At 43.5% G+C, this 15,028-nt stretch overlaps 1 protein-coding gene across 3 annotated transcripts in view; it reads left to right on the top strand.

The window, feature by feature from the left end:
* The window catches only part of PHF20 (PHD finger protein 20), an 83,639-nt gene that overhangs the window by 19,465 nt on the left and 49,146 nt on the right, over positions 1-15,028 (top strand). For 2 of the 3 annotated variants that reach the window (XM_040981540.1, XM_040981541.1), the window contains exons 2-4: positions 2,923-3,037; positions 11,556-11,727; positions 13,956-14,040. In XM_040981540.1, the coding sequence (XP_040837474.1) occupies positions 2,955-3,037; positions 11,556-11,727; positions 13,956-14,040 (340 nt within the window). In that variant the 5' untranslated portion in view covers positions 2,923-2,954. Of the gene's footprint in view, positions 1-2,922; positions 3,038-11,555; positions 11,728-13,955; positions 14,041-15,028 lie in introns of those variants that run through there. The other variant, XM_040981542.1, reaches the window with a different exon arrangement.

The raw sequence follows: 15,028 nt of genomic DNA, 5'->3' as shown, positions 1-15,028 counted from the left end.
AAAAGATTTATTTATTTTTATTGGAAAAACAGATTTACAGAGAAGAGACAGAAAGATTTCCCATCCGCTGGCTCACTCTCCAAGTGGTTGCAATGGTCAGGGTTGAGCCGATCTGAAGCCAGGAGTTTCCGGGTCTCCTACTCGGGTGCAAGATCTAAAGGCTTTGGGACATCCTCCACTGATTTCTAAGGTCACTGGCAGGGAGCTGGATGGGAATTGGGTTAGCTGGGATATAAACCACCACCCATATGAGATGCTGGTGTGTGCAAGGGGAGGCCTTTATCCTCTAGGCTATCACCCCAGACCCAAAGGGAATTTTTAAAAAAAAAGATTTAATCATTTTTAATGGAAGATTAACAGAGAAGGAGAATCAGAGAATAAGATTGTTTTTAAAGATTTATTTTATTTTTATTGGAAAATTTTTATTGGGAAATAGAACAGGCCAGACTGAAACTAATGCTGGTAATCTCTGGTGCTGGTAAGGGCTGCCAGTGTTGCAGATAACAGCTTAACTTGCTGTGTCATAGTGCTGGCCTTATGCGTGGCAGTTTTGTATCCTGCCTTTCAGGCAATGTATTCTTATCAAAATTACTGATAAAGATTTATGTTCCATGTGAGATATTAGTGTCTTACTTCTTTAAATGTTTCATAGTCATTCATTGTAAAATTGTGTACCTCTCTGTCAGAACCACAGGACCTTCTGATTGCATTTGGGAGTTCCCAGATCATCTCAGCGACCCCAGGAACTGCTGTTCGGCAGTAGTCACTTATATCAGAATTTGCCTAATTCAATGCATCTTTCCTCCTGAAAATACCTTCATTATTAGTTGTCTCTTAGTAAGGATTTGCTTGCTTATTTTTATTCACTGTTTTGAAAAGCAGTATGCCATAGAGAGATATTGTCTATCGTCAGGTTTAGCTCGTAGGGCTGAACCAGCCTGAAGCCGAGTCATACGCTGCAGCCAGGTCTCCTGCACGGGTGACAGGGGCCCAAGTACTTTGGGCGTTAGCTGCTGATCTCCCCATTTCATCAGTAGGAAGCTGGGTTAGAAGTAGAGCACTGTGTTATGAATGACAGCATTGTAAATGGTGTGAGTCTTCTGCATCCCAGTGGTGGCCCATAATGACTTTTTCCTTTTTTTTTTTAAGATTTATTTTTTATTTTTTTTAAAGATTTATTTATTTTTATTACAAAGTCAGATATACAGAGAGGAGGAGAGACAGATAGGAAGATCTTCCATCCGATGATTCACTCCCCAAGTGAGCGCAACGGCCGGTACTGTGCCGATCTGAAGCTGGGAACCAGGAACCTCTTTCAGCTCTTCCACATAGGTGCAGGATCCCAAAGCTTTGGGCTGTCCTCAACTGCTTTCCCAGGCCACAAGCAAGGAGCTGGATGGGAAGTGGAGCTGCCGGGATTAGAACCAGCGCCCATATGGGATCCCGGCGCATTCAAGGCGAGGAATTTAGCCACTAGGCCACGCTGCCGGTTCCAAGATTTGTTTACTTTTTGTTTGAAAGACAGAACTATGGAGAGAAGGAGAAAAGGAGGTATCTTCCAAGTACTGGTTCACTCCCAAAATGGCTGGGCCACGTCAAAAGCAGAAGCTTCACTGCGTCTTTTACATGGGTGCCAGGGTCCCAGGTACTTGGGCCATCTTCCACTGTGATCCCTGGGCTCTTTAGCAGGGAGCCAGATTGGATTGGAGCAGGCAGAAGTTGCATCCATATGGCATTGCAAGCGCAGCTTAACGTACTTTAATGCCAGCCCTCATTATTTAGTTTTGATCATGCATTGTCATCAGTTGCATTGCCCAGAGGCTTAATAAAGAGAATAAACGAGTGAAAAAAAAGGACAAATGAGGAGAAGAGATACACAGTCAGGGATGGACAGTTGTGCGATTCAAATGGTGACTGCAGATTCAGAGGCAGTTGGGCCAGTATTACTGTGTATTAATAAAATTGAAAAGCTGATTGAAGCGGTTGATTTCTTTGGAAACCATTAATGCACATTATCAAAAGGTACTACACATGTAGAAAATATGAATAGATCAAAGAAAATCTAAGTAGGGATTTTTTTTGTTGAGCCTTCCAAATGTGGAGTTAGGCATCAGTGTCTCACCTTTTCTTAGATTCTTAGCATTGACAGCTTGTAGTTATTTCATTTGTCCATTTTTGCCTTCCTCTAATAGATGGAAGGCTCTTGAGGACGGAAACTTTGTGTCACTTTTGGTCTTGATATTCCCTATGAAGTTTGAACAAATATTTGTGAAATGCAGGGCAAATGATGACATTTGACCTGGAGACTGCGTGTGTGTGTGTGTGTGTGTGTGTGTGTGTTACTTATTTTTGTTGGAAAGGCAGATTTACAGAGAGACAGATTTTCTGTCCACTGGTTCACTCCCCAAATGGTCACAACAGCCAGAGCTGATCTGAAGCCAGGAGCTCCTTTTGGGTCTTTCATGCAGGACAGGTTCCCAAGGCATTGAGCCGTTCTCCACTGCTTTCCCAGGCTGTAAGCACAGAGCTGAATGGGAAATGGAACAGTGAGGACAAGAACTGGTACCCAAATGGGATGCTGGTGTTTAGGCTGAGGGTTAGCCAGTTGAGCCATTGTGCCAGCCCTTGCTTGTGTTTTGATGTTCTGAGGAGTGTCCCTCATAGGAATCCTTGGAGAACAGTGCTGAGGGAGGGGTGCCCTGCAGTCCCAGAGACCGCAGGATGCTGTTGCACAGAAGAGGAGGAACAGTGGAGAATACAACATGTGTGTTAGAGTGAGGGCAGGTATGAAAGAGCACTGGCAGGGCTTCCTGGAGCTTTGCTGTTGGAATAATGCCTGCTTGCTTTTTATGTGTAGGGAGTGGTGCTACACTCTGGGCAGACTGTGCCTAAGTTTCATAAATATTTAATTGGCTTTTTCAGGAGAATAAAGGCAGCCCCGTTGATGACTGAAAATGACAAAGCATCCACCTAACAGACGAGGAATCAGCTTTGAAGTGGGAGCCCAGTTGGAAGCCCGGGACCGTTTAAAAAACTGGTATTTTTTTAACATTTTTCTGTTTATTAAAGGTCTTCAGTAAAGGATTTTTGCCAGCACTGACATGAAGTGGTAGCCGAGGCTTGTCTGCTATTTTCCTGCTTTCTGACTCTTGGATGAGGGAGGGAGACTTGTCTAGAAGCGTGAGCATGTCCTCCTTTCATCTTGGGTATAGGGTCTCTCTGACAGGGCGTCCATTCTTGACCCCTTGTTCATACTTGTTTCCCCTGTCCTTCTTCTGAAGGAGTTATGGGAGAAAAAAGTCAGGTGGGTCTGAGGAAGGGAAAGGGTTAATGGTGGCTGCTCTTGCTCTTGCTGCTGGTCTGAAGATGAGAGGAAAGATCAGGAATGAAAAGATGCAGATAAGAGTTAGGACTGGATGGCTCCTGTGTTGTGAGCAACCCCTCTTGTTTTCTGGGTGTGGTATTGTGTGGTTGAAATATCTCAGGCACTTTCAGAAAGATGTATTCCACGAGCTGAAGGATTGCTGTCCCTCTCTGTCACTGCCTGTGACTTGCGACATTGACTTCCAACTATAGATGCCTTGGTAATATTGATCTCATGGAATTAGTCTTTGTGTCAATCAAATGGAGTATGCGGGAAATGTCTTAGAAACTGTCAAGTCCTTTGTGGGGTTGAGGTCCTCCTAGAGTTTGGTCATCAATCAGGACTCTAGGTGAGAGAGGGGTTTTCAGAATTCCAACCTTTTTGAATGTTTGTCAGGAAGAATTTAACCCTTTTGAAATTATATCAAGCAGGTTGATTAGTTTCTGGGGTATAGGAAGAGAAACAGGGGCAAATGATTCTCTGCTATTAGTATTGAGATACTTGAAAACAGTTGCTTTAAGGCAGTTTTATTATCTCTTATATTTCTTTCTTTCGTTTCTTTTTTTAAAAGGAGCAAGGAGCTTCTTCTGGATCTCGCACATGGGTGCAGGGTCCCACGGCTTTGAGCTGTCCTCGACTGCTTTCCCAGGCCACAAGCAGGGAGCTGGATGGGAAGCGGGGTTGTTGGGGCATGAATTAGTTCCCATACGGTATCCCGGCATGTGCAAAGCGAGGACTTTACTGTGCTAGGCCCTATTTAAAAGATTATTTTAAAAAAGTATTTTTATTTGAAAGGCAGAGTTATAGAGAGAAGGAGAGATAGAGATCTTTCATTCTCTGGTTCACTGCTCAAATGGCCACAGCAGCTGAACCTGGGTCCATCGGAAGCTAGGAGCTTCTCCTGGGTCTTCCATGTGGGTGCTGTGGCCTAAAGACTTCAGCCATCACCTGCTACTTTTCCAGGTCATAAACAGGGAGCTGGATTGGAAGTGGAGCGGCTGAGATCTGAATGGATGCCCATATAGGATACTGGTGCCAGTCCCTTGTATTTCTTTTTCTTTGAGATTATTTGTACTAAGTGTATCTGTGTTTCTGGTTCTTACATGTTTTACCATTTTTTGGAAGGGATTTTTTTTCTTACTTAATTTAGTTGAGTGTCAGGGAGACAGTGAGCTAATGTGTGCTGGTTTATGCCCTATGTGCATAAAAAGGATGGGGCCAAACTTGGCTGGGGTAGGTCGTGACTGGAGCCAGGAGCTGGGGATTCAGACAAGATCTTTCCTGTGGGTGGAAGGGAGTTAATTACTTGAGGCACCACTCCTGTCTCCCAGGATCTGTGTTAGTGGGAGAGCTGGAATTGGGCTGGGGCTGGGAACCTAATGCAGCACTGCAGTGGATTGTAACTGATATCTCCATTGCCAGGTCAAAGGCCTACTTTCAGTCTTCTTTTCTTGCTTTCATGTCTTTTCTGAGCTTTCCATGCACAGGTGTTGAATGTTTGTTGTGAGTTGGGAATTAATACACTAAGATACTGTGGAAGGAAGAAGAATCACACAAGTGCCTATAGGAAGTTTGGAAATGAGTGGGCTACTTTGGCTATGAAAAGTTAATCATATGTTCTTATGCATCTGTCTCACATTTACTGAGTGATTTGCTGTGTACTAGGTACAAATCTGGTAGCTTTGTCTGTTATGCCTTATTTAATCTTCACAACACTATGACATGGATACTTCTGTTAATTCTTACCTTACATATGAGGCAGCAGGGGCATAGGACAGTTAAGGAAATGACCAAAGTTAGATGGGTAGAAAGTGCTAGACACTCATGTGCCAGACCCTCATGTTGCTTTTCCTTTCTGTCCTTTTGTTTATCTACCCAGAAGGGAGTTGAAGCAGTGTACTTTATGAGCCAATTTAGGATATCCGACAGCATTGCTTCCACCTGCTCTGTTTGCTAGAAATGAGATCCCATCCAAGGGGACAATAATTAGACCCCGCCTCTTGAAGGAATGACAATTAAATTTACAGACATGTCTTAAAGCCTCTGCACCTGCTGTTTGAGAGCTGTTATGCAATGCAAGGGTAACAACTGCAAACACATACTATGGTTCTTTTTTTTTTTTTTTAACGATTTATTCATTTTTATTTGAAAGGTTTACAAAGAAAAGGAGAGAGAGGGAAAGGTATGTTTGCTGTTTCATTCCCTAAGTGGCTGCAGTTGCTGGAGCTGAGCCAGTTTGCACTTGATCTTAGCCAAAAGGCTGAAGGGTTGAGCCAGTCTGAAGCCAGGAGCCAAGAACTTCTTCTGGGTCTCCTGCACATGTGCAGAGTTGTTGGCAACGCCCGCGTCGCCACATATTTCCAGCCCCGAGTCGAGCGGAGGGACTCGGATTATGAGACAGACAAGACAGACTAGACACACAACACACTGAGGCTCATTCTTGTGAAGTGAGGCCTTTATTCAAAGTTGAACTCTCTTATATAGTCTGCTTGGCCCCTCCCAGGATCTTCCCAATGGTTAAGCAACACCTAAGCTCCCCCAAGGACATGCAAAAAGGGGAAGCAGGAAGGAGGGAAATTGCAGTCAGGACATACAAAAATGTATCAGGCCATGATTGCCCTTCCTGTTACACCTTTGAGAAACAGCTGAGCTGTGGAGTTAACCCTTGGGAGACCGGGGCCTACACAGAGTCCCAAGGCTTTGGGCCATCCTTTACTGTTTTCCCAGGCCACAAACAGGGAGCTCTATGGAAAGTGGAGCAGCTGGGACATGAACCAGTGCCCATATAGGATCCCGGTGCATGCAAGGTGAAGACTTTAGCCCCCAAGTGTTTGAGATGGACCCAGTTGGTTTTTTTACTAGTTGATAATGACAGTGCTCATTTTGCATATCCATATTATTTAAGGTGTGCACACCAGCTGGGAGGTGTTAATGCAAATGATCATAATTCTGGAAAAGCACAGTGAAACATTCCTCCTGAAGACCTCGGGACGTGCCAGTCACACCAAGGGGTTTTTGCTCTTGGAAGCGGTCCCATAGGGCATTACACTGCACGGTGTTCTTGCCTGATTCTGCGGTTTCTGTTCACTCCTGCTTGGTCCTGTCGCATCCTCCAGGACTGTTCCCCCAAACCACTTCATGCTGCATCTTGCAGCGTTGAGTTCCAGGGCTCCTGTTCCTGTGAGTGGCCTTGGGAGGGTGTCCACAGCCCTCCTCTGACTTCTCCTTGCTGCCATGTCCTACCCTGACAAGTTGTCTTTGTGCATACTTGGCACACCTGACTAAAGTTGTTAGTACCTGTGGAAGCATGTTTATTTCTCATGAAAAGACAGTAGTAGGTGAGGCAGAAATAAACAAGTAGAGAAACCAATGAAATGAGTACAGATTGATGTAAATTCTGTGATGGAAACGAGCAGGACAGTGGCACTGACTGGCCGGAGGTGGGGTCGGCTTGAAATGACATAGTCAGGGACCAGGCAGCCAGAAGGTAAGGATGTCACCTGGAAATCATGGGTGCAGGGAGCTGTTGCAGTTAAAGGAAACATAACTAAGTGTTGGAAATTGTTGGTATGTTTGATGAATAGAAAGGTCTGGTCTAGTAACAGGGTCTATCTCTCTCTGTGCTATCTCAGTCACAGATATTGGTTCTGTGTTTGGTTCAGTCACAGGTTTGGTTCTGTGTTTCTGAACCCTAGCATAGTTTTCTGGCCTAGGGTGGGTATGCAGAAAATGTCTGTTTAATTTCGGTTTGATGATTTTTCTCTGTTTCTTATTCTCCTTTTGCCTTTTCATTTGACATTAGCTACTCTGATCTAGTTTAGATCAATAAAAACACTAAAAATGCTTTTTGGACTTTGGAAGAAAGTGTTTTAGTGACTAATGTTATTTTGTCATGTAATCATTATGTGCATTAATGTCTGCTCCAAGTTAACAATTTTTCGCTAAGATTTATTATTATTATTTATTTAAAAAACATTTTAAAAAAGTCAGATACACAGAGAGGAAGAGAGCGAGAAAGGAAGATCATCCATCTGCTGATTCACTCTCCAAGTGGCCAGAATGGCTGGACATGAGCCTATCTGAAGCCAGGAACCAGGAGCCTCTTTTGGTCTGCCACGCTGGTGCAGGGTCCCAAGGCTCTGGGCCATTCTCTACTGGCTTTTCCCAGTCTACAAGCATGGAGCTGGATGGTAAGCGGGACACCAGGATCCTGGCGTGTGCAAAGCCAGGGCTTTAGCCACTAGGCTACTGTGCCAGGCCCTATTTTGAAAGGCAGAGAAACAGAGGAGACATACAAAGAGTGAGACCTTCCACTGGGCTTGCTTCCCTTGTGGCTGCACGGTCCCATGGAAGGCCATTCTCTGCTGCTTTCCCAGGCACATTAGCTGGGAGTGGGATCAGAGTGCAACCACCAGGACTTGGCTGGATGCCCATATGGCCCCACAAGCAGCAGTATAACTTTAGTACTACAGCAGTTTGTTGTGTTTGTTTTGCTTATTTCTTTTAGATTTTAAAGAATTTATTATTGATTTTTATTGCAAAGTCAGATATACAGAGAGGAGGAGACAGAGAGGAAGATCTTCCATCTCCATCCAATGATTCACTCCCCAAGTGACCACAATGGCTGGAGCTTCCTGAGGATCTTCTTCTGGGTTTCCTGCACGGGTGCAGGGTCCCAAGGCTTTGGGCCGTCCTCGACTGCTTTCCCAGGGAGCTGGATGGGAAATGGAGCTGCCGGGATTAGAACTGGCGCCCATATGGGATCCTGACACTTTCAAGGCGAGGACTTTAGCTGCTGGGCTACCGCGCTGCTCCCAGTTTGATATTTAATGTCTGCTCAAACGTGTTTCTGCATTCCACCTTACGATGATCAGGATTAAGTCCTGCCTTTGTTTTCAATCCAACTTCCAGCAGATCATGTCCCCCTATCCCTCATTTGGATACTGGCTTTTACTGGTAAAGCCTCGGTTCTTATGGCATTTGGGAGACAGCCAGGCAATGGAAGATTACTCTCTTTTTCACACTCCACCTTTTAAGTGAAAAATAAAGCTTAAGAGATATTTTTACTAGCTTCTGATAGGGTGAATGAATGAGGGGGCAAGAGGTGTTTGATCAAGATATCATCTCTTTCTCCCCTCTTTACAGAGAAGATTACATTTTGGGAATTCTTTTCATGTCTCCTCCAGTTTTATCACTATTCGGCAGATCATGTGGTTAGCCAGTCTGCTGTCAAGAAATCTTGTATTTATAGCAGCTGTCATTGGATTGGAGTAGGAAGATTAGTTTCAGGACAGTCTATTCCTTCTGTTCATATGTTTGAGCAGTTAATATATGCATAGTGTCATACTAGGACTTTTGAAAAACGTACTTTGTCGGTCTTGTGTGAGCAGTGTTGACCTGAGGTGCTGGGGCTTATACCTAGGAGGTTCTGATAGTGGAATGAGCTACTGTGGTTTGTGAACGCTTGGTACGACCCAGTTCCTTCAGGAACAGGAGAGCAGGATTTACTTGGTGAGCGCTGGTTGAGTGCCTGGTGTGTGCAAGGTGGTGTGATGGATTAAGGCCAGGCTAACTGCTGTAAGAGTGTGGGGCTAGTGTAGGATTGAAGAGGACACCTTTTACAGATCAAGAAGGCAGGTCTATTCGTTTAGGAAGGATAACACTATACTAGGTGCTGAATACAAGAATGAAAGGGGGAGTAAAGTATGACTGGCCTAAGCTATTGATTGGAAGCATCTGTCCCTGATAATCTCTGCCCCACCCACAAGTCCTCTGTGGGTGTACTTCACTGTGAATTATAGTAAGCCAGTGATGTCCTTCGATTGTGTACTTTTGTCAACTCATTTATGTGATTTTAATAAAATAGTGAAACTTGCTGACTGCGCCAGAGGTCTGTTAGTGATTTGTATATTGCATGGCTTTTCTTTTCTTTCTTTTTTTTTTTTTCTATTTGAGTTTGACAAGTAGAATCATTTTTAAATTTGTGGCAATTGACAGTCCTAATAATTGCTCAGATAATTTGGAACTAGCAATCTTGCTGTATAAAAGGAAAAATATGGTGTTTGTGCTCAGTAAATGTTTGAAAAAAACAAAGAATGAAAGGAAATTATGCCAATCCAAGTTGCAGGGAGAGAGTATAGAACCTAAACTTTCTCAATCCAGAGCTAGAGATCTGATAGATTATATTTTAAAGACTATTGTATAAAACATAAGTTTTAAAAATTTTTTGAATTTATTTTTAGAATGAGCAAAACATTTGTGTGGTTGAAAATTTAAAGATATTGAAAGTGATGCTATAAAAATCTCGTTACTTTGAGCTTCATCCACCCCCACAGTGTTCTTGTATCAGTAAGCTTTGAATGCTGGAAATGGAAACCAGTGTGGATATTTTAACTACAAAAAGACTTAGCATGGAGACAGTTTCTGCAAGGACTCAAGGTGTAGAACTCAGGGTGACTGTGCCTTAGCATTAGCAGATGGAAGCTGGATGGAGCTCTGACACCACTGCTCCTGTTGCCACTTGTACTGTAGTTGTGGCACTCAAGGAGTTGTGACTCTTGTTTGTTGTAGACCAGCAGCATCAGTATCACCTGGAAGCTTTTTAGGTCCTGGCTTGGCCTAGTCAGAATCTGATGAGAGTTCGAGAGGTCCTGACTGGTGTGTGGATCAAGCCACTAACCATGTTATTGGTGTCCCTAATTCAGTCTGGAAGGAGGGTGGAATGGAGGTTGAGGGATCCCATGTATTGAATTGACAAATAACCTTTCCACAGGTACCCATTTTTAGTTCCTTGCATAGCCTTCCAGACACTTCATGAATATATGCAGGAATTTGTAAATGCCTATTGTTTTTCCATCTTGTTTTAAGAGTCAGTATTGTTTTAGCATACACAGTGTTGTGCATAATTTAATGGTACACTGTGGGAGAGCATTCCTGTTATGACATACAGGATTATTTTTATAAAAAGATTTATTTGAAAAAGTAAAATTATAGAGACAGGCAGACAGAGAGGTCTTCCATTTGCTGCTTCACTTCACAGAAAGCTGTAATGGCTAGAGCTGGGTCATGCCGAAGTCAGGAGCCAGGAACTTCTTCCAGGTCTCCTACGGTGGGTCCCAAGCAATTTGACCATCTTCTAATGCTTTCCCAGGAGGATTAGCAGGGAGCTGGATCAGAAGTGGAACAGCCAGGACATGAACGAACACCCATTTTGTGTGCCAGCACTGTGGGAAATAGCTTGATATGTTGTGCCACACCACCAGCCCCTCTTCTTGGTTTTTGTAGCAGCTGCAAGGTAGTCCATTATATATGATTACAGAATGCTTGAGATTGAAATTGTGATACAATCTGAGTCATAGGGTTGTTCTAATTTACAGAATGTTCTTGACTTTTTAAATTTAAAGGTAGGAAGAGAGAGAGAAACATAGATTAGCATTCATTTCTGTTCCCTCAGTGCTGGCCATAGTTGAGATGGCAGCAGGCCATTGCTGGCAGCCAGAACTCAATCCACATCTCCCAGCTAGAAGGCAAGGGCCCAGCTACTTGCAGTTGGTGCCTCTCACATGCTTTTGTATATATCATCACATGTTAGCTGTACCGCGGTCATGTATGCTTCCCATGCTTTACTTGAGGAAATAGACTCTGAAACGTTAATTTATTTTTAAATTATTTGTTTATATAAGAGAACGGGTGGTGGGGAAGGGAACTCTTCATCCGCTGGCTCAGTCCCTTATAATAGCTGTGATAGGCGAGTCCAAAGCTGGGCGCCAGGAAGTCAACTTGAGTCTCTCATGAGGGTGGCTGGAAACAAACTCTGGTGTCATCATCGCTGCTGCTCCACAGCCGGTGCATGCGTAGGATGCGGGAGTCAGGAGTCAGAGCCAGTTCTTGACCCTCGTCATTCGTATATGGAATGCAGGCATACCATCTGTTGTCTTAACTCATAGAGCAAACACTCACCCTCTGAAAGATTAGTGGCATAGTTTATAAAGTAATGAATGTCCAGGTTGCATTTCAACCATATGTCTGTTATCCTTTCTGCTTTGTTAGTAGATCTGGTTACATAGTTTCTAAATGGTAGGCCTGTGATACTTGGCTAGATCTGCTTCTTTGTGAAGAGATGTGCAAGCATACCATTCTGGATATTTGTGGGTGGTATTAAAGGGATTTTGAATTTTGTTTTCTGACTCAGGTATCCAGCTCACATAGAAGACATTGACTACGAAGAAGGAAAAGTGCTGATCCATTTCAAGCGTTGGAATCATCGTTATGATGAGTGGTTCTGCTGGGACAGTCCTTATTTACGTCCGTTAGAAAAAATACAGCTGAGGAAGGAGGGCTTACATGAAGAGGACGGATCTTCTGTGAGTTAACAAATCTGGGCTGTTCTACATTGAGAGGGGCCAGCCGTTAGGCAGCTGGCATTCAGCTTTTGGTGTTGGTTGTGGAGAAAGGTACCTCTTGGAACCCAACTTTGTTCAGCCCACGGTTGTGACCCTGAGATCCGGTGCACCTGGGCTCTTGGCAAACTAAACTGATTTGGTTAAGACTGCTTAACAATGAACCATGACCTTATTAATCTCTTATGGCATTGCTGTGTAAAAACAAGCAGGGCCCGGCACGATAGCGGAGTGGTTAAAGTCCTTGTCTTGCACACCCGGGATCCCATATGGGCACCGGTTCTAATCCCAGTGGTCCTGCTTCCCATCCAGCTCCTGCTTGTGGCCTGGGAAAGCAGTTGAGGATGTTCCAAAGTTTTGGGACCCTGCATGCACGTGGGAGACCCGGGAGAGCTCCTGGCTTCTGGCTTAGGATTGGCTCAGCTCCAGCCGTTGTGGTCACTTGAGGAGTGAACCATCGGACAGAAGATCTTCCTCTCTGTCTCTCTTCCTCTCTGTATATCTGATTTTGTAATAAAAATAAATAAATCTTTAAAAACAAAGAAAAACAATTTAAAAAATTAAAAAAAGAAAAAAAAAAAAGAAATTGCTGTTCCTAGTCTCCAGCACACTGCCTAACCCCTAGTAGATCTTTAACAAATAATTGTTGATTAAGTGATTGAATGATTGAGTTTAGACTCATTGTGTCTAGTATTCTAGGAATTGTGAAGGACTAGACCATTTATTAAGTAATTATTCCATGTGGAACACTGCTGGTTTCATATACAAAAATCTTGTGTTTTCTTTTTTTAAAGATTTATTCAGAAAATCAGGGTTTTTTTTGTGTGTGTATGTATATATATATATATATATTTTTTTTTTTTTTTTTTTTGAGATCTTTCTTCTGTTGGTTCACCCCCCAGATGACTGCAATGCCAATTGCTAGACTAGGGCAAAACAAGGGACCAGGAGCTTCATCCATGAAGGTGGCGGGGGATTAAACTTTTCCCAAACTATTGGCAGAGAGGTAGTCCGAAGTGGAGCAGCCAGGACAGCACCTGGCACCACCACCATGGCATGCTGGATTTGCAGGTGGTGGCTGTATCATCCACTTTGCCACCTGTCATATCCACTTTGACTGACCCTGTCATATACAAAGTCTTTCATATCATTGAAAAAACAGTTGAACAGCATTCCTGCTCTCTAAATTTCTTCACTGTGCCTTGAGCTTTTGCTGAATTCAGAATGATGTAAGTTTGCTGAAAGGATTTTTGTTTTTGCTTGAAGGGACAAGTCAGAGATGCCAAGTCATCTCTTACAGAAGGGCCTAGTCAGCTCTTCTGTCCACTGGTTCACTCTCCAGTTACCTGCAATAGCCTACAGCTCCATCTGGACCATCACCGGCTGCTTCCCAGGGTGTGCAGTAGTAGGGAGCTGGCATTGGGAACAGAGCAGGGAGTTGCTCCCAGGCATCCAACAGGGGATGTGGGCTGCTGAAGTGATGTCTTCACCACTGTGCCAAATACCTGTCCCTGGTTTCAGCCTTTTAGAAATAAGCATTGAGACCTCTGGTATTGTTACTGGTTTTGGTTTTGATTCAGCCTTGGGTTTTAACCTTGACTGGGCAGCTTGAAATCTTGCTGAACCTTCTCACTTTGTCACTGCCACTCAAAAAGGACACCTGGAGGGCTCCTGGTTTTGGCCATTGCAGCCGTTTGAGGAGTAAACAATCAAATGGAAGATCTCTCTCTCATCTGCTCCACAACCCCCCCCCCCCATTTATCTTTTTCATATTCTTTGTAGCTCTACTTTTCAAATAAGGAACTAAATTTTAAAAAGTGAGAGTCTGTCTTGGCATAAGATCTTAAAATTGTGGGTGTTATAAATGCTGCTTCCCTGAAGATGAGCCGGCCTCATCCCCGCCAGCTTCTCTACCGCTGTGTCCTTTGTTGGTGCTGGTTTCTGAGCTTGCTTTCACTGTGCATCCTGGGTAGGGTTGGGTTATCCCCAGGGCGGTGCTGTGTTAGGTTGTCCCGCTTGATGAGGCCTTGTGTCGCAGCCCATTGTTCTGGTTCCCGTGTGAGACAGCAGAAACATCTTCTTCCCTTTCAGCAGCTGTTTCTTTTTTTCATCCTAGCCTCTTGGGTGAATTCTGTTACAGTGTTTGTTCTATAAAATTCATTTTCTAATGGTTTTTTGTTTGTTTGTTTTAGGAATTTCAAATAAACGAGCAAGTTCTTGCTTGCTGGTCTGACTGTCGTTTTTACCCAGCCAAAGTCACTGCTGTTAACAAGGATGGTAAGGCATTTGGGTTGTTATTTACTTTGAACTTAGGGGGGATATTAGAGTTTGATAGTGTATTTGCAGTATTTGTTCTCAGGTATCTTCAAGCTAATCACCATGTCAGGCATGAGGAAGAGATTAGAAACAAAAAGAAAAGCTGGAACAAAGGGGATGCTTGACTCTTGTCTCTGAGTTTCTTTCATTGTTTTCCAAACAGTGATAGCTTGGTTAGCATTCTGGGATATTTGCAGGTTTTTGCTGTCTAGGAGTGCATCGTGTCACTGATTACATAAAACCCTTAATGTTCTTTTTACATGTTCATGTTATAGATGAATTAGAAACAGTTCAAAATGTGCTCTGTGGATGTAGAGAGGCTGAGGGCGGTTCATCACATCCAGGCTGCTGGGGGTTTAAAGTACTCAGTTGGTTACCTTTGCTAGTTCACAAGTTATAAGAAGACAGGACAGGAACCTTGACCCAGAGAAGCTCATTTTGCTAGCATGAAGGCTGGAGCAAGGTTCTGAGGAGGATATGTATTGTCAGGATCCTGGTGATCACAAAATAGACTCTGGTGTCAGAGAAAGCTATTTAGTACGTGTCTCTTAGGAAGTTTGTGGTGGTTCGTCATGTTTGATGTGAGGGTTTAGGGTTGTCTGGCTTCTTAGTGCTGCCATTAGAGGGTTGACAGACTGTATTGAGTTTCCAGGTGTTATTTAGGTATGTATTTGGTGCCCTGCTAAATATTAAGCTGACTAAATTCTGTCTAATAGTGGTTGAAACTGTCAAGAAATAACTTGAAAAGCAGAGATGTATTCTCTGAGTTGCCTAAGCAGTTTTTGATCCTTGGTTTCATGGCTGAGTCTTTTTGGACCCCCCCCCCCCCCCCCGTTTCCCTGAGCTACTTTTGTGAGTTTATATTCAAAACCAAATAATTTGTTACTAGTTTTCTGATTTATCATGTTAAGAAAACTTATTTTATGGGTAGGCTTTCATATTTGTTTAT

The sequence above is a fragment of the Ochotona curzoniae genome, unplaced genomic scaffold, assembly GCF_017591425.1.
Source record: "Ochotona curzoniae isolate NIBS_2020 unplaced genomic scaffold, NIBS_Ocur_1.0 contig_3520, whole genome shotgun sequence".
In the NCBI taxonomy this organism is placed as follows: Eukaryota; Metazoa; Chordata; class Mammalia; order Lagomorpha; family Ochotonidae; genus Ochotona; species Ochotona curzoniae.
The sequence above is the reverse complement of the archived record's forward strand: the minus strand, read 5'-3'. Positions and strand labels throughout refer to the sequence as shown.